This window comes from Neomonachus schauinslandi, chromosome 1, assembly GCF_002201575.2.
Source record: "Neomonachus schauinslandi chromosome 1, ASM220157v2, whole genome shotgun sequence".
Taxonomy (NCBI): domain Eukaryota; kingdom Metazoa; phylum Chordata; class Mammalia; order Carnivora; family Phocidae; genus Neomonachus; species Neomonachus schauinslandi.
The window spans coordinates 31,037,214-31,061,967 of NC_058403.1; the positions used below are offsets into that span (position 1 = coordinate 31,037,214).

The window sequence follows — 24,754 nt, forward strand, 5'->3', positions numbered from 1 at the left end:
TGGATATTCTTTTTGAAGAATTGCCTAAATATTTACAGAGCCCAGGATGCACACATTTTTAATCAAAAATGTCTTAACATTGCCAAATTTTATTACAATTTTCCTTTTTTCAGAGTAAAATAAAATCTGCTGTGTTATAAATAATCAGTATTTTGATTTGGCTCAATGGCTTTGCGTTTGGCTGCCCAAGAAGTAATCCATCCAATGTCACATGAGATATATATGTGGTGTAGGTTTTAGAAGTGCAGTTACTTGCTAATAACAGGGTATGACCTCAAATTTTACTCATGGCGTGGACTGATTAATTGAAGCTTCCAAGTGGTCATAAAGGAGAATAAACAGTTTTTGAGGATATCTGCTCATGGATCATCTTACCAGTCTTAGAATTACCTGGAAACACCCTATTTTAAGGAAAGGTAACCTGAGGTACTAAGAATCAAAATGATTGCAAAACAGCCACTCTTCAAGGCAACAGAATCAGAATTGGGGTCAAATACCCTCTGCTGAATGTTTTTCCATAACAATAACACTCCACTGAACATAAAAGGTAATCTTTTTGATCATTTCTGTTCCCAAATCTTTATTATTTTCATTAATTTATCTAGTTATTTTGCAAAACTTCAATGTAAGTCTAGCACTAGGGCTTTGACAGCACACACACACACACCCAACACATTTACTATGAAAACTAGTAAAGTTTCTTTTGTAATGAAAATGTGAAACTTTATATTTGAGAAGAGTTTTGAATAATTTTTGGATCATAAATTATCATGACTATATTAGTAGTTCACATTTCTCATTTACAACAGCAGAGAAAGAACAACCCTATCTGTCTAGAATTACCTGAACCATACCATTTTCTTACTAAATAGCCAATAATTATTAAAAATTAAGCAATAAAGCTGTCAATAATAACACTAAAATGAATACAATACTCCTTAGTTATGAAACATTTACTCTGTAACAGACAATATGTTAAACTTTTTTTATATACAAAATTTAATTTAATCCTTATAAAAGCTCTGAGTAAATGGGTAAATACCCGTTTTACACGTGAGGCAACTGAGGTTCAAGAAGTTTAAATCACCTTTTCTATGTCACAAAGTTAGTCAATGACAGAAACAAGATTCAACTAAATTCTGACTCTAATGTCTATGTTCTTAGCTATATAATTCTTTGTAATAGATTTCTTCCAGCTCTGATAATACCCAAACTCTAAAGAAAAATTTTAAAGTCCTTTATTCTTTCTATAGTTCAAGTAAGTTCTCACCCCAGGGATTCATGAACTTGCTTGTTTAAAATAAAAAATAAAGGGGCACTTGGCTGAATCAGTCAGTGGAGCATGCAACTATTGATCGTGGGGTTGTGAGTTCAAGCCCCACGTTGGCCATGGAGCTTCTTACTTTATTTAATTTTTTTAAAGATTTATTTATTTGAGAGAGAGAGAGAAAGAGCACAAGTAGGAGGGGCAGAGGAAGAGAGAGAGAGAATTTCAAGCAGATTCCACACTGAGTGCGGAGACTACATGGGGCTTACTCTTTAAAAACAAAAATAAAACATAAAAACAAATTAAATTTCTATGTTCAGACCCAGATTCTTAAATCAGGTTCTCCAGGGGCATCCCAGATAATTGGCATATTTAATAAGTTTCAGATAAGTATAGATATGTAAATTCAGATACATTCAGATAAACAAACTTCAGATAAGTTTAGGACACCCTGTCTAGTTCTACCTTTGGCTCTAGTCCCTTTCAAACACAGACCAGTAGGCAGCCATCATAAGATGGCAGTCTCTTCAACTTTGATCCCACAGAACCTACTACTGACATTCAGAATCAAAGCCACCAGAAGATGCTTGAATTTCCCTTAGGATGTCCCTATGATATTTTTACCACTCAAGCAGAAGGTTGGAATCCATATTCATATTTCAAATTAACAAGTATTTATTAAATAATGTGCCTACTCTATGTCCAGTATGATGCTAATCACTGTGAAGACTACACAAGTACAAAAAATAAGAAAATCCTTAGAAGGAATATTGAAAGAAAAATGTACAGGTAGAGTCTCCAAGAAAGCAGAATTGGGATTTCAAGGAAAAAAAAAAAAAAAAAACGGAAAAAAAGAAGTAATTTTCAAATCAAATTTATTTTTTAAATATTAGAACTAATCATGTCTGTACTGGGGATGAAAATCCAATGGGCACCCTCACTGAAGAGTGTTTTTTTCCCGGTAACTTCTACCTGGAGCATAGAGTTTCGTTGCCCAACATCAACTCCAAAATTAAGTATTTCTTGTATGAGGGGTGAAGGAAAGGAAGATTATTTGAGCCCATACTGACTCTAGTAGTTCCTTTTAAAAATGAGCCACAAATAAAATACAAATTAATACACTACTGAATTTATTATAATGGTTTCCTGCTATCAAATGGATTCATTTCAAATTAGTTTCTCTTGTAGTAAGTAGTATTTTTCTGTATTCAATCTCAAATGAAGAAAAAAAATACAACTTCTCAAGTTTCCTTTTTTTTCCCCTTAGTTATCTTCTGTAGTTGGGAATCATGTTACTTTCTTTGGCATATTATGCATACTATCCTAGAATGTTAAAGATATTTTAACAGTGATATTAATATGCAAATTTTATTTTAATATTTGGATAAAAGAATACATTCTCACCAATATACAGATCTTTCATAAGTTTATAGAAAACCCAATGCAGTTGAAATAAAAAATTCTAAATTTTTTTTTTAAGATTATATTTATTTATTTGACAGAGAGAGACACAGCGAGAGAGGGAACACAAGCAGGGGGAGTGGGAGAGGGAGAAGCAGGCTTCCTGCGGAGCAGGGAGCCCGATGAGGGGCTCGATCCCAGGACCCTGGGATCATGACCTGAGCCGAAGGCAGATGCTTAACGACTGAGCCACCCAGGTGCCCCTTAATTCTAAATTCTTAAGGTAGGTTCCAGATATGATCATTTGTACCCAATTTCCATTGAAATCTGGGCTTAGGGAGTAAGAATTCCATATGGAAAACTTAAGGCTGAATTAGCTTTGGATTCAGTTTAAAATTTCAGGAAGGTAAAAAAAAATTAAAAAATAAATAAAATTGCAGGAAGAAATTCTGTTTTGATTTCAATGTCCACTGTAGACACAGAGGAATGGCTATTATTAATAAAAGCATCAGACTCCCAAGGTAAAGGACTTTAAAACATAAAGTGAAACATATCTCTTTGACTAATGTGATAGACAACCAGCCTCCCTGTCACAACTGCCTAAAGACAGACACAGCTTTTCATGCCTTGTCTTAGTTCTGGGCTCCTTTTACTCCCTCTGGAGGGCTTTTGAAGATTTGACATCTCTTAAATTTGTGCTTTATCTAAACGTAAAGGGGTTTCCTTTTCTTACAGTTTTAGTCTTACATGGAGTTCAGGTCTAACTCAGATTAAAGAGAAGTAGTCTAGGCCTTAGAAATTCAATGTTTGTTCTTGATCTTTTCTTTTTTTTTTCTTTTGTTTTTATGAGGTTGAGCTAAAAACCCTAAAGTGGGACATAATGGCTTACAGAAAGAAAGAAAATATTCTTTCTTCTTTCTTCTTCTTCTTTTTTTTTTAACTGTAAAAAGCCCACAAGGCTCTTTTATAGAAAGCCCACAGGAGAAGCACTCCTCAAAAGCCACCTTTTTCTTCACAATAGTCTTAGAGGAGACAGTGTTCAGAAAAGATGACAGAGCCAAGTGTTGCTAATGTCAGACCCAGAAACAAGCTAAGTGGTTTAGGGCCCAAATTCCTGTTTACTCTATATACTTGTCAAAATAGGGGAGTTTTTTCACAAGCAAAATGTTTTTTAAAGGTCATTTTGTCTCTCAGATTCCACAATACAGAATCTGTCCCTAAAAAGAAAAAAAAAAAAATGAGAGTTCTTGGATGAGACATAGTGAGAAATAATCGGTATGATATCATGAAGAAAAGGGATTATGAAAATGGAAAACATCTGGATTATGGATACAAAGGAGGTGAAAGAACCATTTCTACACGTCAGTTTAAGACGTGAGTCTGACATTCAAAAACTTGTGGTCATCAAATGTGGCATCCATTTGGGCTCATGTAACGTCAAATAATAAATCTGTATCAGAATTAGCCAAGTGCAGATGCAATTAATTCATTCAACAGATATTTACTGAATGTCTGTTATTTCACAGGCCTGTAGGGAATAAAAAAAAGATGGTGGGTGTTCCTCCTCTGTGGATGGATCGTACATTTTAAGAGTGAATTAAGATTTTCTTATTTCGGTGTTCTGAGTTGTACAGACCCTGGAAAGTGCATGGTCTGAAGGACTGGTAGATTTGTTTCCATTTAAAGACAACGTTTTCATGGTAATAGCTGTCATTTAATTAAAAGATTAGAAGGGCTCTATGTCTGAAGGCCCAGAGATTAAAGCACACTCTCCTCCTCTACTTCACCAAGACAGAACTCGCCATAATTTTAACAACTTAATTCAATTTCCTGTAACAAACACTTATAGAGCTCCCATAGGCAAAATAATAATTTCTCTAAATTATGTTTGAATGAAATATTGATAGCACTACTTGAAGTCTATATGTAACGTAAACTACTCGAATAAATCATATTTTCTTCTACTATCCTCATCATCCTTCTATGATAAAGCAGCCACAAACTCTACCTTGGACAGTCAGAGTAGCTGATGCTTCAGCCTTTCCAACCATATTTTCTGCCACACAAGTGTATGACCCCATGTCACCAGCCATCACTTTCCGAATCTTCAGGGTATGATCATCTCTGATTTCATATCTAGTGACATAACAAACAAATGCAGAGTTAAGTGACGTGCTACTTAAAAAAAATCCCATCATTAGCAATATGATGTCTCTAAGGCAACAAATCAACAACATGAAACATTCTCTTCAGAAAACTTAAAACAAAAGGTGAAATGTGGCGTCCCTTTTTGTAAGCATGCATAGAGCCTGTTTTCCCAATTTTGTTGGCTAAACAATTAAAATATTTTTCAAAAGGATATTTTTGGGCAACGTTGGCACTTCTTCATTCATTTCCTCAAGCTACTGTCCTCATACTAAAATTAAAAGATGGTGACGGTTAAATAAATTCTTATTATATGCTGGACTTCGTTTCACAGGTTTCATCTTTTAAAATTCTTACAACAACTACATGAAGTATTGGGGCGCCTGGGTGGTGCAGTTGGTAGACTGTCTGACTCTTGGTTTTGGCTCAGGTTGTGATCACAGGGTCATGAGATTGAGCCTCACATCAGGTTCTGCACTCAGTGCCAGAGTCTGCTTAAGTTTCTCTCTCCCTCTCCCTCTGCTCCTCCAGCTTGTGTGCTCTCTCTCTCTCTCAAATAAATAAACAAATCTTTTATAAAAATCCAATTGTATGAAATATTGTATTCATCTCCATTTTAAAGATGAGAAATTGGAGGCCTAAGAAAGTAAGGTAACCTGGCTTTGGCTCTCAGCTGGTTTAGTGGCAGAGTTGATACCTGAACCCAGGCTCTCATTCTAGAGTTCACTTGCCTTGCCTCATCTTCTCTCCCCTTCAATGTTGGGTTTCTTTTGAAGTTTCACTTTAATCCTCTTTTTATTCTACATAATATCCCTGAGTTATATTAGCTACTGTAGGTTAAATATTGATCAGCTGCACAAACATTCCCAACCCCTATTTCACTGAAGCTCCAAATTCATAATCCCAACTGACTGATAGTTAGACAATACATCCTATAGGTATCTAATATTTCTTATGTTAAATACAATTTTCTTTTCTTTCCCCATTGTCTAAACCAACTTCTCCTAATATAATCTCCTGGTATCTTCCTCCACCAGCTCTCTATCTCTAACAAATCATCCAACTCATCAGTTTAGTTTCAGAAATTTCTCTCTACTATGGATCCCTATCCCTATTTCCTGCCCCAGTCCACGCAATCCACATCTATTTTCTGGACAAAAACAACAATGGTGACCCTGCCATTAGCTTCACCCCACATTAATGTAATAGCCACAGTGCTAAAAAATTATTTTCTCTAAAAAGTAATCCTGTTGAGGGTGTCTGGCTGGCTCAGTTGGTAGAGCATGTGACCCTTGATCTCAGTATTGTAAGTCTAAGGCCCACGTTGGCTGTAAAGATTACTTAAAAATAAAATTTTTTTTAAAGACTTATTTATTTATTTTTTAGAGAGAGAGAGAGAGCGAGTGTACTGGGGGGAAGGGCAGAAGGAGAGGGAGAGTCTCAAGCAGACTCCACACAGAGTGCGGAGCCTGACAGGGGGCTCGATCTCACAACCCTGAGATCATGTCCTGAGCTGAAACCAAGAGTCAGATGCTCAACTGACTATGTCACCCAGGCACCCCTAAAAATAAAATCTCTAAAAAATAAGTAATCCTGTTCATACTAATCCCTTTTGACTCATCAGTGTGCATGCAATAGGATCCAAAATTCTTCAGTCTATTATACAAAGCCCCTGATCATTTGGCCCCAGTATCTCCAACCTGATATAGCTTCTTGCCACATGCCCTACGAGCTACCCATGCTAAACTTCCCACCATTCAGAGTGTGTGATGTTCTTTCTCAGATTTGTGTCTATGTTGTAATGTCTCTTTTCCTGGAATACTCTTCTCTTCTGTCTTGCTTTTCAAATTTATACATATTTTTCAAGGCATTGCTTACATGTCACTTTCCTGTGAAAACTCTCCTGATTTCCTCCTCCCCCAGGCTTCCATCAATTTGAAAAAGGGTTTGCCATGTTATTCTATATCTATCCACACAAATCTTTTGGGAGCTCCTTGAGAGCAGAACTATGAAGCCACTGTAACCCCAAAACCTAGCAAGGGCTCAACACACATTTGCCGAATGAATGGACAGACAGCTTAAAGACAACACCTGAGAGCATCATTTCACGGTCTCGTTCCCTGAGGCTGCAAGTATACTTCCGCTCTTAACCAGTTTCAAGGACTTGACAGATGTCAAGAAACTCTGACTTCTCCTACGCTTACCTGGTGATTTTGTAGCTAAGGAAATAGAAACCTGCTTTTTAATTGGCTCATACCTCTATCTTTACTGCTATACCTCCCTTCCTTTTCCCACCTACTCCCATACAAGAAATGGCTCATAATTGTGTTCTGGCTGGACAGAAGAGAAACCTACGGAAGGAAAATCACATTCTACAAGAGCTCCCCGGGCAAGCCAGGGTCATGAATCTGAAGTTCTTATGTGAAACCCTCAGAGAAAGCACGATAACCTCCTCTTGATTCTGATTATCTCTAATATTGCGTCTGGCCCCTGATCAAAAAGTCTAGAGTAGACTAGTCTCATGGCACGTGTATAAGCAATGGTCCAATGAGAACAGTGGATGAATCAGATCACCAAATTCCGATCTGTACCTGGATTTGGGCAGTTCCCCATCGTCTTTTCTCCATCGTACCGTAGGCACAGGGTCGCCTCGGGCCTCACATTTGAATTCGGCACTGTCGTCCACAGTCACAGCCAAGTTACTAGGTCTCTTCACAAACGATGGTCTCTCTAAAATTAGAAAAAGCCATCTCAAGAACAGATAAAAGTGAACAGACTAAAAACCATTTTAGATGTTCATAAAGACATTTATAATTTAAAATGTTATTTAGAGAATTATTTCACCAAGTTCCCTTCTTCTAGAAGCCCCTCTCTAGGTTTCGAGTTTTCTCCTAGTTTTCTTCCCATATCCTGGCTATTTTAGCTCAGGCTACTTGACTAATCTCTTGTCTCCTCTCCCACACCGGTAAAAATATTCGTTCACCTTCTAAAAACATGACTTCTTTCTCCCTGCTATAAAGAAACTGAAAAATGATAAGAGATCTACTTTACAGTGAGCGGATTAGATGAAATTTCACTTACCCAAAACAGTTAGCTCCGCTACTTCACTCTCACGTTCCCCAACCATGTTGGTACCAACACAAACATATTTGCCAGCATCACTTTTGCGGGTGTAAGTAATCATGAGCTTTCCGCCTCGTATCTTAAAAAAAAGTTTTACAGGAATACTATTAAAATTATTCTAGCCATGTTGACATGACAGAAATCTTCATAAGTGAAGTCTACTTTCCAAACGAAGAACAAAGCATAATTATATCAAAAAGCTGATGTGCAGTATTTGCTATATTTATAGGTAGTAAATTTAGACAGAATTTATGCCAAATATACCAAATATAAAAGAAGCCAAACACTTTTACTTACCTACATCTTCTTATACAGGTATTGCATTCTGTACAACTAGAAATCTATATTTCTAAACTGGCCAAGTTCTTTCATATTATTTAGTTAAATGGAAACCAAACAAGTGCATGAATAATTCAGTTAGCAAGCAGGAAAAAAAAAAGGAAATTCTTAATACCATATGAGCATAATTAATATATAAATTCAGATTAGCTATAAGTGATTTCAAGGAAGCATATTCTGGTACTAGAAGATGTGGAAATAAAAATGTCTCTAGTTACTTAATTTGTCAGAGTTGCTTTAAAGGAATATATCGTTAAAGATCCCAAACCGTGCACAAACTGACGTGATCTAAAAAAACATAGGTGTTGCTGCTGCCCAAGTAGTTTCTCGGGGATTTGGGAGGCAGAGACTGAACAGATCCCAATAAATCATCTCAAAAGTCATTTGGACACACTCTTGAACATTTAATTATTTGAAGAAGAATTAATTACAAATGTAAGCTGACTTCCAGTACAATAAATAGGCTGAAGTTAACCATGAATTAAGATCAGGTTGCGGAAATTGAACTATCTTTACTTAATTTAATAGGCTTTTGGTGGAGAGTTGTGTTCAATTACCCAGGAATATCTATAATGCTCTGAACCTTGGAAAGGTTTTGTCAGGGTTACCTTCTAAAATGTTTTTTCATGTAGGTTTTGAACTCAACCTCACAGTTATTCTGTATAGTGTACTGATGAGAGAGAGAGAAAGAGAGAGAGAGGGAGGGAGGAAGAAAGGGGGGAAAGAAGGGGGAAGGAAGGAGGGAAGGAAGGAGGGAAGGAAGGAAGGAAGGAGAAAAAGCAAAGCAAAGGCAGGAAAGAACCATTCAAATGGAATTGTTTTTCCATCATAAACTTGGAGTTTACTGAAACCACTACTTTATGAAGGTGGGTCATACTGTCTTGGAGTGCCGAAATTGCTTAGTTTCAATCCAGACACCCAAACTAGACACTGAGTCCAAGTCTTCACGTGTTAGGACAAACCAAATATTAACATTGCAGTTTTAATTTCTGTGGCTTTTACAACTTAATATTTTTTTCAGTCATTTTATCAAAACAATAATCATGATTCTCTAGGTACCATTACAAAAACCACACAGGGATTTTGTATTGCTCATGACTCTATCCCTCATACCTAGAATAACGCCTCCACATAGTAGTCACTCAGATGACTTTTGTTGAATACAAACTGCTTTTATACACAAAATCTAGTCTGTTATCCAATGAAGCATTTCTATAAAGGTTTATAGCAGTTACATATATGTATGATATACATATATATATATATCTCATATCTGGTAACTGCTATCATACTACATATATATATATATATATAATTTTATATATGTATTTGTATATATGTAATTTTATACATATATATAATTTTCATATATACTTACCTAAATTTCACACAGAATAACACAAAGAAATAAATGTCACACAAAACAAATAAATCTTCCAAAAGTTAATGACTGTCAATACTTTGTGTGCAGTCTTCTTTTGTCTCTCTCTCTCTCTTTCTCTCTCTCTCTCTCTAATGCACACACACACAATATATATATAGACATGATATAGATCCACCTCCACCTCTACATCTATTCACACACACTTTTACTAATGTAGCATAATGTGGTATGTGCTCTTCTGTATGCATTTTCAACTCAATAATATGTTGAGAATATTTTTACATATTAAAAATTGAAGACTGGGGCGCCTGGGTGGCTCAGTCATTAAGCGTCTGCCTTCAGCTCAGGTCATGATCCCAGGGTCCTGGGATCGAGCTCCACATCGGGCTCCCTGTCTGGGCGGGTAGCCTGCTTCTCCCTCTCCCACTCCCCCTGCTTGTGTTCCCTCTCTCGCTATGTCTCTCTTTGTCAAATAAATAAAATATTTTTAAAAAATTAATAAATGTTGAAGACCTTGTAGACAGATCCTCCCCAACCATTTCAATGACTAAATAGTATTCCATTATACATAGTATTCATTGTATAGATTTATCAGATTTTACCAAACTATTGCCCTATTGATAGACATTGAAGATATTTCATTTTTCCCTCTTCTAAATCAGCATCTTTTCTCACATGTGCAATTATCCCATTAGAAAGTCTCAAAGTGGGAGTCTTATTTCAAGTCCATCCAACTTTCAGGCTATTGGTTCACAGTGCTATTTTATGTTTCGTTAAGTGGCTCTTATGTGAATATATCATTTACATTTTGGTCTTTATCATAACACTGCTGTGAAGCTGTTAGGGAAAGTGTTCTAGTAACTTCATTTTTCACTTAAGGAACCAGCAGCTCAGCAAAGCATAATCTCCTCTCCCGTAAAGCTCCACTATGCCCATCATCACAGTATGTTTTAATTCTGAGTTTCAATGCCAGATTTCCTCCCTGACTGTGAACTCTGAGGCAGGGAAGCATATCTCATTTGTCTTTTAGTCCTAAGACCTGTCACAATATCTAGCAAAGAGTAAAAAAAAAAAAAATGTGGAAGGAAAGTGACTTGCCCAATGTCACTTAGCAAGTTGGAACAGATTTTAGCCAAGATATATGTCTTCGGCTGTGCGAGATGTGCAAATGACAGGAAACAGCCCACAGCACTGTTATAATTGTGATTTAATGAAGTTGAGCTTCATAAGCTTGACTTCTTGAGGTTCAGAAAATTTGAGAATCATATCAAGATCCATACTATTAAGATCCGCTGTCACCTTTTGTCATATACTTACTTTGAAACACTTCCCATAAACATTCCTAAAATCTTGAGGAAACAAAATCATTCCGGCAAAAATGAAGGTGACAAACTCTATTCCTGATAGGAAAGTTAAATGATCTGAGATGTGGTCCTGGATGATGTTCTGTTATTGGTTCTTTAATTTTGGATAGGACATTGAGCTCCTCCTATGCCTCACAATCTAACTTTAAATGTTTTTGCATGTTTAGGTGGTCACTTCATTTCTGAAGGGACTGTACATTAATAAGTAAAAGTTATAGCAAAGTAAGAGGAAGTCAACAAATACTCTAAGTATTCTTTTTGCTTTAAAAGTCAATGAGTCATATCCACAATAAAATGCAAGGCTTTATGAATAACTTTAAAATACATTCAAATGTGGAGAAAAAGGAGAGTCAAAGAATGATAAAGTATAAATAATTTTCAACAGTACAGACATTTTTACAGCTTCAGGATAACATAGTACTAATTTACTTTTACAAATCTTAAATACTTGGGAACGTAGAGTTTTAAATCAACTTGCTGATGCACATGTGGGCCACCAATTAACATTATATATTGCAGCCCAAAAGTGTTATATTTTGAAAGGATCTCTATACATTGAGAAGAAGGGAAATTTCGTTAACATGAGTTATGAGGGGGCTGCCAGGGGATTCTCAGACAGAGGGAAATTCCAATGTTGTGCTGAATGGGAGGGAGCAATAACTAAGGTGAACTACAAATTCAAAGAAAGCCATCAAGTACTGAAGAATGTGTTGTTCACACCCTATTCCTATAGGTCTAGCTATACCCTTGACCTTGAGCAACATGGGTACGAACTGGGCAGGTTCACTTACATGCAGATTTTTTTCAATAAATACAGTACAGTACTGTAATGTATTTTCCCTATGGTTTTCTTAATAACATTTTCTTTTCTCTAGCTTACTTTATCATAAAGATACGGTATAGAATACATGTAATATACAAAATATTATGTTTACGTTATGGATAAGGCATCCAGTCAACAGCAGGCTATTAGTTAAGTTTGGGGAGAATCAAAAGTTATACACAGATTTTCGACTGTGCAAGGGGTGGACACCCATAACCTCTATGATGCTCAAGAGTCAACTGTATTCATTCTTGGCTCAATCTTGAAAAAACTTTTCTAAATCCATCTGCCAGGAGACTTACGCTTTGGTGACACATAGCTATGTTTCGCTACCAAATATAAATAGAGAAGCCCTTCCTCTTTTATAAGATTTTAATTTACAGACTGCTTTACAGATTTTAATTTACAGACCATGTTTACTCTTCAAATTAAAAATAACCCACCAGACATTTTACAAAATATTTTCTCTGTCCTTTGTAAGTAAATACTAGTTGTATGGACTACTATGACATTTATTTCTATGAGAAGTGTTTTTAAATGAATCCAGTATCTCAAGAAGCTTTTTTCATTAGAATCATAATATGACTAAAAGCATACATTTATCACACCTGTTCATTTATATATAATTTCTGTATCAATGAAAAAAACCTGAAATAACGAATTGAGGCCTAAAAATAAAAATATTAACCTTATAAGGCATTTTTTGAAAAATGCTTTTTTTTTCTTGAATAACAGCAGAGATATTAATCATCAATGGCTACATGGAGTCAACTAAATTGTACCTTCCTCCCCCCTCAAGGTGGTCTTTACCAACATTATCGGGTTGGAACAAAACTCAAAATGAAAATATATACAAAAACTTTAAAAAGAGAGAGAGAGAAGGTTTCTAAATCTCAGATAATCTTTCAAATTGATCAGAAGTAGATACATTCACATAGGAAAGCAAAGTGAGCATGGGCCCTGGAATCACCGCCTCTTAGTATATACATGTGATGACAGACAAGGCGGTCACTCCTCTGTACCTCTGTTTTTCATCTCTAAAATGGGGATTCTCTTAACATACAACTCCAAAGATATTGAGAGTTATATGAGATAAATCATATAAAGTACTTAGAAAAATGCCTGCACATTATCATAATTATATATTATGCTTACGGATTTAAAGATTAAAGAGACATTTGCCTAATCAAAGCCAATCTTCCTTTGTAAAGCTACATCCAGAAGCTTTTTATTAAAATTAATTAGTAACACATCTTCCACTGCTTTTATCAGAAAAAATGTTTATTTGCATCAACATAGCAAAGCCTTAGAAACAAGTAATTCTCAGGCCAAATATATTCTTATTTCCTCCCAAATAGTGATTTTTTATGAGGGCAATCACCTGCCCTCTCCCAGGAAATATGTGGCAATGCCTTAAGATATTTGTGGCTGTCACCATTGAGAGGGGGGCAGGGGTGTTACTAACCCCTGGGGGGTAGAGGCCAGGGAGGCTTTGAAACAGCCTACAATGCACAGAGGAGTCTTCCACAAATAAGGAATTATCACACCCAAAACGTCAATAGTGCTGAAGTTGAGAAATTTTGTTCTAAAGGCCTGGCTCGGGCCTAAGGATAAACGCTGGATTAAAAGGACAACAGGAAGGAGGAGTTAAAATTAGACAAAATAATGTGTTTGGGGTGCCTGGGTGTTTCAGTCGTTAAGTGTCTGCCTTAGGCTCAGGTCATGATCCCAGGGTACTGGGATCAAGCCCCGCATCAGGCTCCCTGCTCCACGGGAAGCCTGCTTCTCCCTCTCCAGCTCCCCCTGCTTGTGTTTCCTCTCTTGCTGTGTCTCTCTGTCAAATAAATAAAATCTTAAAAAAAAAAAATGTGTTTATTCTATTTGGGAAATCAGTGCTGCAACTTCTGAGATTAGTATAAATCCCCCCCCACACACACACATACACACATACACCTTCTACCCCGTTAGTAAGACAATTTCACTATAAAATACTACATTCCATTCTGTATTCGCTGGCAATAATGGTTAGGGGTCTCCAAGCAGACATGACAACTTAAATGTAAAACTAAACAAGCCTCACCAAACCTGGAAGAAACTTACCTCCTTAAACACTTCAGAGACTGAAATTGATAAAGGTGAAGGAAGAAACAACAAAGTGCAGAAAATAGAGAAATAAAAAAAAAATGGATGAAAATGGTAGTCTTCAATAAATTCAAGTTGATTCTGGCAATATGTCAATGGCTGAATGGAAACAGAGCTAAGCAAAAGCCATCATTTTATTCTCTATGGTCACAACTGTAGACTACATGGGGGCCTGTTTTGTTGTGTTTTTTTTTTTTTAATAAACAAAAGAACAGGGAAAACACAGTACTACAGCCCTGATCAAATATAACACACCGGCTCTCAAGCAGGACCTATTATTAATCATCATCATTTTATGTTGAGTTATATAACAATATTGATTGTAAAGGGTGACTTTATACATTCTAAATCTTAGTGGCCCTTTGTAAACCAAAAATTGACATTTCCTCTCTACAGAGAAAGGAAAAATGTGTCTAACACATACAAAACACTATAAATGTGAAAATAGCCGTATTTAAAACAAGCTAAGAAATATGTCTTGGCAGGTCCCTTCCTGCAACTGAATCTGACAGCCAAATTGTAAACCTATCAAAAACGAGTTTGTATAATGAACAGACACAATGTTAAACACTGCAGCAACACTCCTTCAATTAACATAATCCGGGTGGTGGAGAAGCAGACCGCCTTAAGCTTTCAGACAATATGCTGGCATCTAGCCTATGTCAAAAATCTAAGGCAGAGGTCCTACTTCCTCATTACCATATACCTTACCAGACCACGGGGGTAACCACATTAGAAACCCACATTTCCATAAGCTCTAGACAGTGCTTAAAGGGGGGCCTCAGCTATCTACATACGTAATAAAAACAAAACAAAACAAAGGTTCTCCCAGGGGACTTGCTCTTTTTTGGGAAGGAGACAGAAGAGGAAAAAAAGAAGAAAGTCGTAAAGAATTTTAAAGTTTTAAATATCAGGCTCTGAATTTTTTTTAAAAAAGTGTTTCAGAGACATTAAGGTATAGAACACATCAATGTATTTGATATACAGGATTCTTATAAACTAGCATTTTTCCCTTTAAAAATTAATATATGGTCATTTTCCTGTCTTCTCTCCTAGTACTTAAAGATTTCTCTGAAGCTGTTGAAAATCCCTTTCTAGACTGTTTTCCTCTTTACTAGACTGTCTACTAAATACCAAGATTATATAGAAAAATCAGGCATAAAATGTAGCTTTTTAACCAAAAAGAGAATCATTTTATATTTCCAGTAAGCATGAAAAAATCAGAATTAGAACTTCAATCTTATTTATTATTTATTCTTATTTCCAGAATACAAGAAGAAAAACTGATTACCTTTGTACACATAGAAGCATGTTTTCTTTAAAAAAGTAAATTAAGTTTTTGTCTGATTATTCAATGAAGTATATAGCCTACCCTGCAATCAGTACTTAAAATCAGAAATAAAGATGAACTTAAAATGAACTCCTTGGTATGTCTTCATTTTCTACCCTAAAGCAAGTCAGATGATTTGCAGTATCTGTTACACAGGAATTTTTTTTTCAGGCGTCACCCTCACGTTAGCCATACACCTCTAGGTTAACATACTAACCCAACTGGGGCTAATTAACTAGTTTGGCTACACAAAATCTTTTCTGCTTTTAATTACATTAACTTAATGTGACTTGAATTCAGCAGACCAAAAATGAAACCACTAATTATATTAAGGGCTTCAAAGATGATTTCAAATTGCTAACCACCAAACTGTCATATAATTTATCTCATTTCCTTTAATAGATTTTGCATTTAAAATCTGTGTTCCTTACTAGAAATACTATTTTTAAACTACATCATAACAGATTAAAAGAATAATGACTTAGAATGCTAAAGGAGAAATATGTTTAAATAATACCTATCAGACACACATAGGTGTCATCAAACCAGTGAGAAATTATGCAGTACTGAATTTTTACAATTTTCAAAAAGATTTAAAGGCTCAGAAATATTCATTTACAGTAGTGAAGGTCTGATAAGCAGGGTTAACATGAAGAGTGAAATTTTTAAAGCACCTGAATTTAGAAATTATTTTTTTCTGAAAAACTTGATTCTTTACCACTGTTCTCACACTATTTTTGCAAAGTAAATAAGAGGAGAGGCTTTGAATTACAGTCTAGTTTAGTATATATCATCCTTAAACAATTTCTTACTAACTCTCTTTGGGTAGAATATCTGTTCCCAGCAATGTTGTCAATTCTGCCTGGATCTTTGACCTACAGCACGGATATCAAGCTGTTGTAAACTTGAGGAGAAGTACTTTGCGTGGGCTTAAGACTTCTCAATGACAATGAGATGCAGGTACCCCAGATGGCCAGCCATGTCCCCCAGACATTCTCTTTGGTGAAAGAAACTGCAGGGCAGTTTTGGATGGTCCCTACGGACTCCTTTCAACAGAGACATGTAGAAAAGAGTCAGGACAACAGCTTTTAGTTTTTTTCAAATTTAGCATTAATTCAACAACAACGACAACAAAAACAAACCAAAAAGATATCTTGCTTGAGCAGGGAGCAGAGAGAGAGGAATTAAAATAATACCCACTACTTTCGCATCTGGCTGCAAAAGTGGTATCACTTTTTTTGTTGCTTTAATGCAAACAATTCAGATTAAAGCGTCCACGTTTTCCACAACATACACTACAACAGCATCTTTCAAAAACAACCATGCTTTACTGCATTTGAAATTAAGCAAAAAGACTGGTGGTAGTGGAATTAAGCGTACAAATGATAGACAAAGGATTGGATAAAATACATGTCTCGTAGCAATCTAAAAAAAATTACAACGAAGCAAAGGATAATTCCTATAATTCAGATCCTACACAATATGAAAGAAATTATTGTATTTCTTATTTGGCAATATTTCTTACACCTTTAGTTCAAAAAGAATAGTTAATAAAAAAGTCATGTCTAGAATTAAATCATTTCATGTTTTTACTAATTCTGCTTTAATATCATCTACAGGTACTTTATATTTCTGAATATACATATTAATGATTGTGTTCTTGTTTCACTCTTTGGAACCTAAATTTTAATGTAGTTAGCAATCAGATACAAATTTAAATTTTTGATAAATTTCCACTATCAAAAATCACTGACCTAAAACAATTTGTATCTATTGCTCTAGTCACCGTAAGCACTTTCCTTAGTAGATAAACAAATTTCAAGAAAATTTTTATTTATTCTGCTTATTTGTACTACTCTTGTCACACAAAAATAATGCTTTTTAAAATATCAGGTATCCATGACAACACGATTTCATATTTAAGTCTCAAGCATATGTTTTATTTTAAGTAAACATATAAACAATACACCAGGATCGGCCAAATCACAGTTCTTCCTGGCTAACAAAGTTTATTTACTCTTTCTACTTTTCATAAAGGCTATTATCTCTCAATTCACTTTCCGAAAAATGTTCACCTCTCCCTATTCCTTTATCATTTCCGTTCACAGAGACCTTAGAGAGAGAGAGAGGGAGGGAGGGAGAAGGAAGAAAAAAATGCATTGTTTTAAGTATTTCCCACTCAAGTCTCTTGACTAGATGTGACCTGGTTTCACGCTGCTCATCCAAAGGTTGTTAGGTAAAGCTGCCTTGTACTCATCACCAGTTCCACACGGACTCGTGACACAATGAGGGCAGAGGGACCCCAGAGATGGGTTCAACTGAGAAAAACAGATTATAGAGGAGTATTCACAATATTTTTTTACTGTAGATTATTTAGAAAATTAATTCAGATTTTAATAGCACTGTAAAAAGTTTTCCCCTGGATATCACTCATCCACTGACTCATCATCCATTCTTACGCAAAGCCCATTTCCTGTTCTGCAGTCTACTTAAAGTGTAAATAATGTCCATGGGATTTGCACAAAACGTATTATATAACATAAAGGTGCCTGGGTAAGTACATATTCATTATAAAAAATTATGGAAATGATAAATCGAAAGCAAGCAAATGACCATTTTGCATTTTTCTTGCGGACATTAAAAGGGGCGGTGTTACAAGGAGAAAAACATAACTTGTAGGTCTTTCAACTGTTCTCTTAGCAGTAGAACAGAGAGGAAAAATAGGCAATTAGGGTCTCTCCACTGGTGTCCCATATTTGCTTAGGCTGCATGCATAGAAGAGAACATGATCCAATTTCATTTGTTTGCCGGTACACTTTACAATACCATTTAAAAACCAACACAGTTTCAGCCAGGAGTCTAAACACACTCGGTCATCAGAGGGAAGCAACAAGAGACTCATGCAGAAAAAGCAATTATCCCAGTGGGGGCACGTGGCTCTCCACTGCTTGGGGAGCTGGCCCGCTGAGAACACAGGCCTGGGAGAATTGCTGCCTAGGACTATGGCAGCTGCACTTCTCTGGTATTTCCACTTCCCCGACTAAACTTTTCATTTCTCCCTCATAGCAGTTTATAAACTGGGAGTTGGCCGTTGGCTGCTGCGGAGTCACACCTCTGATAATTTGATCACGGACCACGTCAGGAAGCGCTGTATTGCTAATTGCCAGCAAGGGGGAACCACCCTACAGAGAGAGACACAGTTAAGTCACAGGGAGAGGAGAATTTTCTTTGTGAAGGTATAAATTATTACCTTTCTGTCTACTGAGTCTCTATCACCAGAGGACCTTCCCGTGAATCCTCATTTTAACAAGGAATGGTAGAAAAGAAACACAGTCTCCTTAAAACCCGTCTCTTTCCCTGGAGTGTGGCTCAAAGTCAATATGAAGACTTGGGTTTGGCATTTTCTCTTAGACACCCATTTTCTTGAGCCAGTCATAGTTATGTAGCCTAAAGCAATCAACCGAGAAAGCCCCTTTTAATTTACTGTATTTCAAACCAGGGGCAGGCAACTGCTTGGTGCTGGTGAAATGGAGAGCAGATAAACAGGGAAGGGTTTTAGCTGATTCCCCAGGTTTCTGGTTCCCCAATCATTAAGATCAGAGCCCAAAAGTAAATCCTCATAAAGAGGAGGTAATATAAAGAGTGGTTTTGGAAGAAAATAGCCTTTGCTAGCTATCTCCTAAAAGTAAGAAAGTTGATTGATTTTTACCTCTATGAAAATTATAGGTGTTACGTGGTAGAGTTCTGCATGCATATGAAAAATTAATTTAGCTCATAGCTATTAAAGTTAATGTATTAGTTCCTTCACAGGTCTCATGAAACAATGTCCTGCTGTTTTAAAGGTAAAAACAAAGTCTTACGGGCAATTTTCACTTTTCTACAAAACCAGGTTTGCTTTTTATCACCTCGTCCAACCATCTGGCTATAATTCTGAATTTACATACAGTCACTGTTAGGACAGCCTGAAATAAAAATCTATGGAGGAATTATGACTATACTCTAGAAATAAAGATGACAGATGCTCATAGTATTTGAGGGAAGAAAAGCTCATTTTCAAACACTTGGCTCTTTCAAGTTACAAGTGCCCCAGCTGAAAATACTTTTCAAACAGTAAATCCCTTTTTCTCTCCATCAGTTCTTATGCTTAGGTCTTCTCTATAGTTTTGGTCCAGTGTGAGAATTTCCCTCACCCCCAAATGCCTTGCTAAGATAATGCCTTTTCCAGAGACTGTGTATAATTTGTTACTCTTGAAATTTAAATGCATTTATATTCTGAATAAGATACATAACCATGGCAGAAAAAGTCAAATCAAGGTTGAGCATGCAAGGGATTCTTGGATTCAGAAATTCACATGACTTTATGGAAATTAAGTAAGGAAAATTACTTTATAGAAACATTTATAATTTGAAAAAAGTAAAAAGCAATAAAATCCTTTAATCCTATTTATTGGGATTCTCTGCAAATATGAACATCCCTAAAGTAGCTACACATTGAAGTAAACACCCACTCCCATTCTGTGGTATTTTAATCCCAGAGTCAAAGGGGAGCAAGAGGAGACTTAATCAAGCTTAATTGATTAATCAGAAGTCAGGGCTCATCAGACCAGGGTCAGAGACTCAATATCCATATGGCCAGTTGCTTCACTCTCTTTTATTGATCACAAGACTATGTCAGAACCTAGCTCCTTTATTTGGCAAATGTGTGTCTCCTCCCATAAGGGACATATGATAAGATAAAAATAATAACCCTCTTCTCCCCCAACACTGCTCATGTTAAAACAAATGAAAATACATCTAAGTACTACCTAAGAAAGCAAGTTGAGTAATTTGCGCATGTGAGAAAGACATTAAATTCATGAGAAAAAAAGGTGGGAGCTAGGGCTTAAAGGAAATCTTCTCATTGGTTTACATTAAGCTTCAGAGTTACCCATACACATTTCTCACTATTTCCTGAGAACTAATGATTAAGGCATGGACAAATAAGAAATAAAAACAAATGTATCATGACCCCTTCTATTTCTATAGTTATCTGTGAAAAAGGAAAGATATTTGTTTAGGATAATCTTTCTCGGTTATAAATAGTTCAGTTCTCTGTTCAAGACAAAAGCGTCCTGAACAGAAAATGTAGTGCAAAAATTTCAATGGTGTTAGCGACCTCAGTGTTCTGAACTGCTCCTAACCCTAAGTCTGTATTTGAATTTTGACTTGAAATTCAGAATTTTGTAAATTATAGATTGCATCCACACAAACGTAATGAGTAGCTATTTTATTAACTAAATATTAATATTCTATTATTCTATTCTATTATCCTATTCAATATTATTAAATCCTAATAGAAGGAGGTTCCAGAATTAAGTGGTGGGAAAGGTTCTGGTGGAAGTGATGTTAGCCAGTGGGAAGATTAAGGAAAAAGATAAAGTCAATTAAAAAACAACAACAAACTTGATCCCATGTTTCTTGCCTCTCTTCCACATGAAATATAAATTCTATAATGGTAAAGAACTTGTATCTCTAGTATGTAGCACAACACCTACAGAAAAGATAATATCAGATTTTTCAAGATCTAAAAAAGCAGATACATAGAATTCCTTGATTTCATTCATCACTTCAGAAAAAGGCTTGATATTTTAGAATTTAAGTTAGAAGTACACTATTTTTTATTGCCTTGCAGAGGACAAATTCAAATTCTTTTTTTTTTCTTAAGGATTTTATTTATTTATTTGACAGAGAGAGACAGCGAGAGAGGGAACACAAGCAGGGGGAGTGGGAGAGGGAGAAGCAGGCTTCCCGCCAAGCAGGGAGCCCGGTTTGTGGGGCTCGATTCCAGGACCCTGGGATCATGACCTGAGCCGAAGGCAGACACTTAACTACTGAGCTACCCAGGTGCCCCCAAATTCAAATTCTAATGACTTAATATCAAGGTAATAAATAAATTTAAATTCTCTGATGATTCAAAAGAAGTTTTAAAGGTTTTACCAACTGCAAAAATGTAGCGGTACCTGGATGGCTCAGTTGGTTAAGTGCTTGACCCTCGATTTTGGCTCAGATTCTGATCACAGGGTTGCGAGATCAAGCCCAGCTTTGGACTTCATTCTGGGCATGGAGCCTGCTTAAGATTCTCTCTCCCCCTCCCTATGCCCCCCTCCAAAAAAAATCACCTGCAAAAGCCTAACCCCTGAAAAAAATTAAGTCCTTAGTATAAAATGCCTTTGATGGTTTTCTCCAAAAGCACATGAAAATTATATCAGTGAGTCTGTGGTACATTTCATAAATGTATGAATGTATACAGCAATCTGTATTATTACTGTTGTAGGTGATGCAAATCGTGATGTATCAACATGTACTACCTACACGACACTATCGCATTCAGCATCTTTGATTTTTACAACAGTCTCACAAAGGGAAATATATTTTCCTATTTGGGGATGAGAAAACTAAAGCTCAGAGAATATCAGAAACTTGCTCTACATCATGTAATAAGTGGATCAGAGCTCATTCTCCACAGATTAAAAATAAAGCTTACATAGAGTGCTTCCTTTGGAACAAAAAGCAGGAACTCATATTTTCTTTGCATCCCATACCACAAGCTCTGGATTAGCAATATCTTGCAAATGTATAGATCCCAAGACTCAATGGTGTGGCAAAGAAATAGGTGTTAGCCTGATGGCCCTCCTTCCATCTGACTCTATTCAACCTGACTGATCTGGATATCCAACCTAATTGCCCTTAATCCATCTGGCTGCCGGGGGTGGGGGGTGGGGAGGGATGTGCATGTTTACACTTGACATCAGCATGGGTTCTTTGCAAGTAAAGTGTAGTTAGGTAAATATTTTATATTAGTCCCTACACAGAGGAATGGTTCTTCTTTCCCCAAATAAACATGCACTTACTATCATGGCATGTTTATAATTTAAACAGAATATTTATAAGCTTCCCTAATAAAGATGAGGAACTCTGACATGATCTTTTATAAGCATGATGCATGGGGCAATACGGTGGCGTAATATGTCTTGGTGAGAGGATAGTGACACCATGAACGTTCAAAGGCAAAGAAATATGAAATGATGGATTCCTAAGCGAATTACACGTTATCCACTCAAGGAAACAAACTGCCATTATTTTAACCAGTTTTACCCATGTTGAGTTCAACTGCTCTTGAAATTTTCCCATACAAGATGATGCTCTTAAATATTACTTAAATAGGAGCCTGTTTCTACTGCGATCAGCCTTTAAAGCATTCATGATCACCTAGATTTGTAAGATTTAAGAAGAGAAAACCTGTGCTATCTGTTAGTAATTTTGTTAATGCACACCAGATTATTTTACAGGTGTACTATTTATCATATTATCAAATTCTTTGGGTTTAAGGAGATAAAAATTGAAGTGGTCAGATGTTACCAAGAGAGTATTAGTGCTTTTAAAGCACCTATCCTTTGAACAAAAGAAATGCAAAATCAGCATTAGTTTAGACATCAGCCTCAGCATAAGATTTGGGATTCTTCTTTGAGAGAGTATCCTTATATAAAAGTGATAATAGTACAAGATTGAGAAATAGATAGAGTCAATCTTAGCCAGTTACAAATAATGAAAAAGAAATCCCAACCCCATTTAAAGGGGGATTAAGGCTTAAAATAATTTCTTTGATTTCTGCATCTTGGACCATGTTAAAACATGGAAAGAATGCCTTGTATAATCAAGTGCACTTTTCAATCGACTCCTTTGCTTTTAAGATTACAATTCATTCTGCCTATGGTAAACAGAAAACAAATGAAGTCTGGGTTGTCCTGAGCAAACACAAAAATTACAAGCAATTAGAAAAGTCAACTTTTTTTTAAAACAGAGAATTTACCAAAATGTATTTTGCTATCATTTAAATGTTTTCCACATCACAGGTAAGATTTATAAGCAATGCTTTACGATAAATTTTTTTTAAACTGTATCTTTTGAGAAGCAATTCATCTGTGATTAATAGAACATCAAAAATAAAACAAACTGGTTAGAGCATCATCCTTGAAGCCACAAAAGATTATACCTTTAATTTGGCAAACTACTTTAACCCATAATTAAACAAAGTGCTCCCAGACAGTAGTAAAATTTCACTAGTCCTTGGCTATCTGGAGAAATGTAACGGCCTGATCAAATATATCAAAGTCTTGGAAAATGAAGAAATGCAGCTGCTTGAGTGAGCATGTATTATAAGGGGAGAAAAAAGGCAGGTGGGGGCCGGGGGGGGGGAACATTTGTAAGTCTGCTTTCTCTATTAGTATACCCAACTAATCTGAAATTCTTATTACAGGCTTTGTCATCTGACCATGTGTGTTCATTTCATAGAATTATAATACTTCTGGTTAGTGTACTGTATTGATAATTACTTTGAATTATGAGGTACAACTTTTCTTTAGCTGATTACTCAAATGTCTGAGCCACTACTTTCTGGAAGGCCTACTCTGATTTCTGATCATGGATGCTAACCAGCAGCGTACATCCACATCAGGTTTCAGCCCAGTGAATTTCAGGAATTGGCCGATTTCCATATGGAAGGTGGCTTGGGCAGATCTGCTAGGTACTCCCTATGTCTTCTAATGTTGTTTTGGCTGAAACCAACATTTGGGTGGGATTAGATTTTAGAAAAATATTCAAAACTGTTTTTAAGGAAACCTGTTTGGAAAAAAAATCAGAAAGCCAGAATCATCTCAAAACATTTAAAAGTGTACTGACAAACAGCATGAAACACAAAACAGCATAAAACATCAACATTGTACAAGAACAAAACTGTTCAAGATTATTTTGATTTTTCACATATGTTAGGACTTGTACTCATAGGGATGTTCATTACCATACTTAGAGGAAACCTCAAAACTTTATAGTGTATTATTTCCTGTTTCCTGAACCAAAGACTATTTGTTGAAATAGAAAATACATTATCTGGCAGTCTTTAGTCTCTGCTACAGTACCTCTGCTTCCAAACCTACTTGCACCCTCTCTGATACTTGAATGAGTTTACATATACATATGAGAACTTTATTAGGAATTACAACAAGGTGTCTCAAGGGACCTAGACAAAAATGGGCAAATGGACTATAAATTGTAGAGCCCCTTAAAGGTAGATGCCATAGAGAAGGTGACTCGTATATTTGATGTATACTTAAAAACTGATCAAAACAAGGTATAGAACAGTTTAATCAGTTTTTGCTTGTTTTTTGTTTTGTTTTGTTTTGTCCATTGAATATCTAATTCAAAAGGGTTCATTTTCATTCTGAAGTTAAAAATCACTGGTCTCTTACCTTTCCAAGTTATAAATACCATTGCAGAATGAACATTAACTGAAAATAAAGACAGAAACACTTAAAATAACACCTTCCAATTGAGGCTATCATTGATAGTCCTCAAAACACTTTCATTGCTCTGGTTTGATTCTCATAATAATCCTAATAAA

General features: G+C 36.0%; 1 protein-coding gene across 5 annotated transcripts in view; it reads right to left on the reverse strand.

The window, feature by feature from the left end:
* Positions 1-24,754, reverse strand: part of ROBO1 (roundabout guidance receptor 1) — a 967,818-nt gene that overhangs the window by 104,196 nt on the left and 838,868 nt on the right. For all 5 annotated transcript variants that reach the window (XM_044919565.1, XM_021679301.1, XM_021679299.1 and 2 more), the window contains 3 exons: positions 7,895-8,015; positions 7,405-7,543; positions 4,677-4,804 (listed from right to left, as the gene is read on the reverse strand). In XM_044919565.1, the coding sequence (XP_044775500.1) occupies positions 4,677-4,804; positions 7,405-7,543; positions 7,895-8,015 (388 nt within the window). The remainder of the gene's footprint in view (positions 1-4,676; positions 4,805-7,404; positions 7,544-7,894; positions 8,016-24,754) is intronic.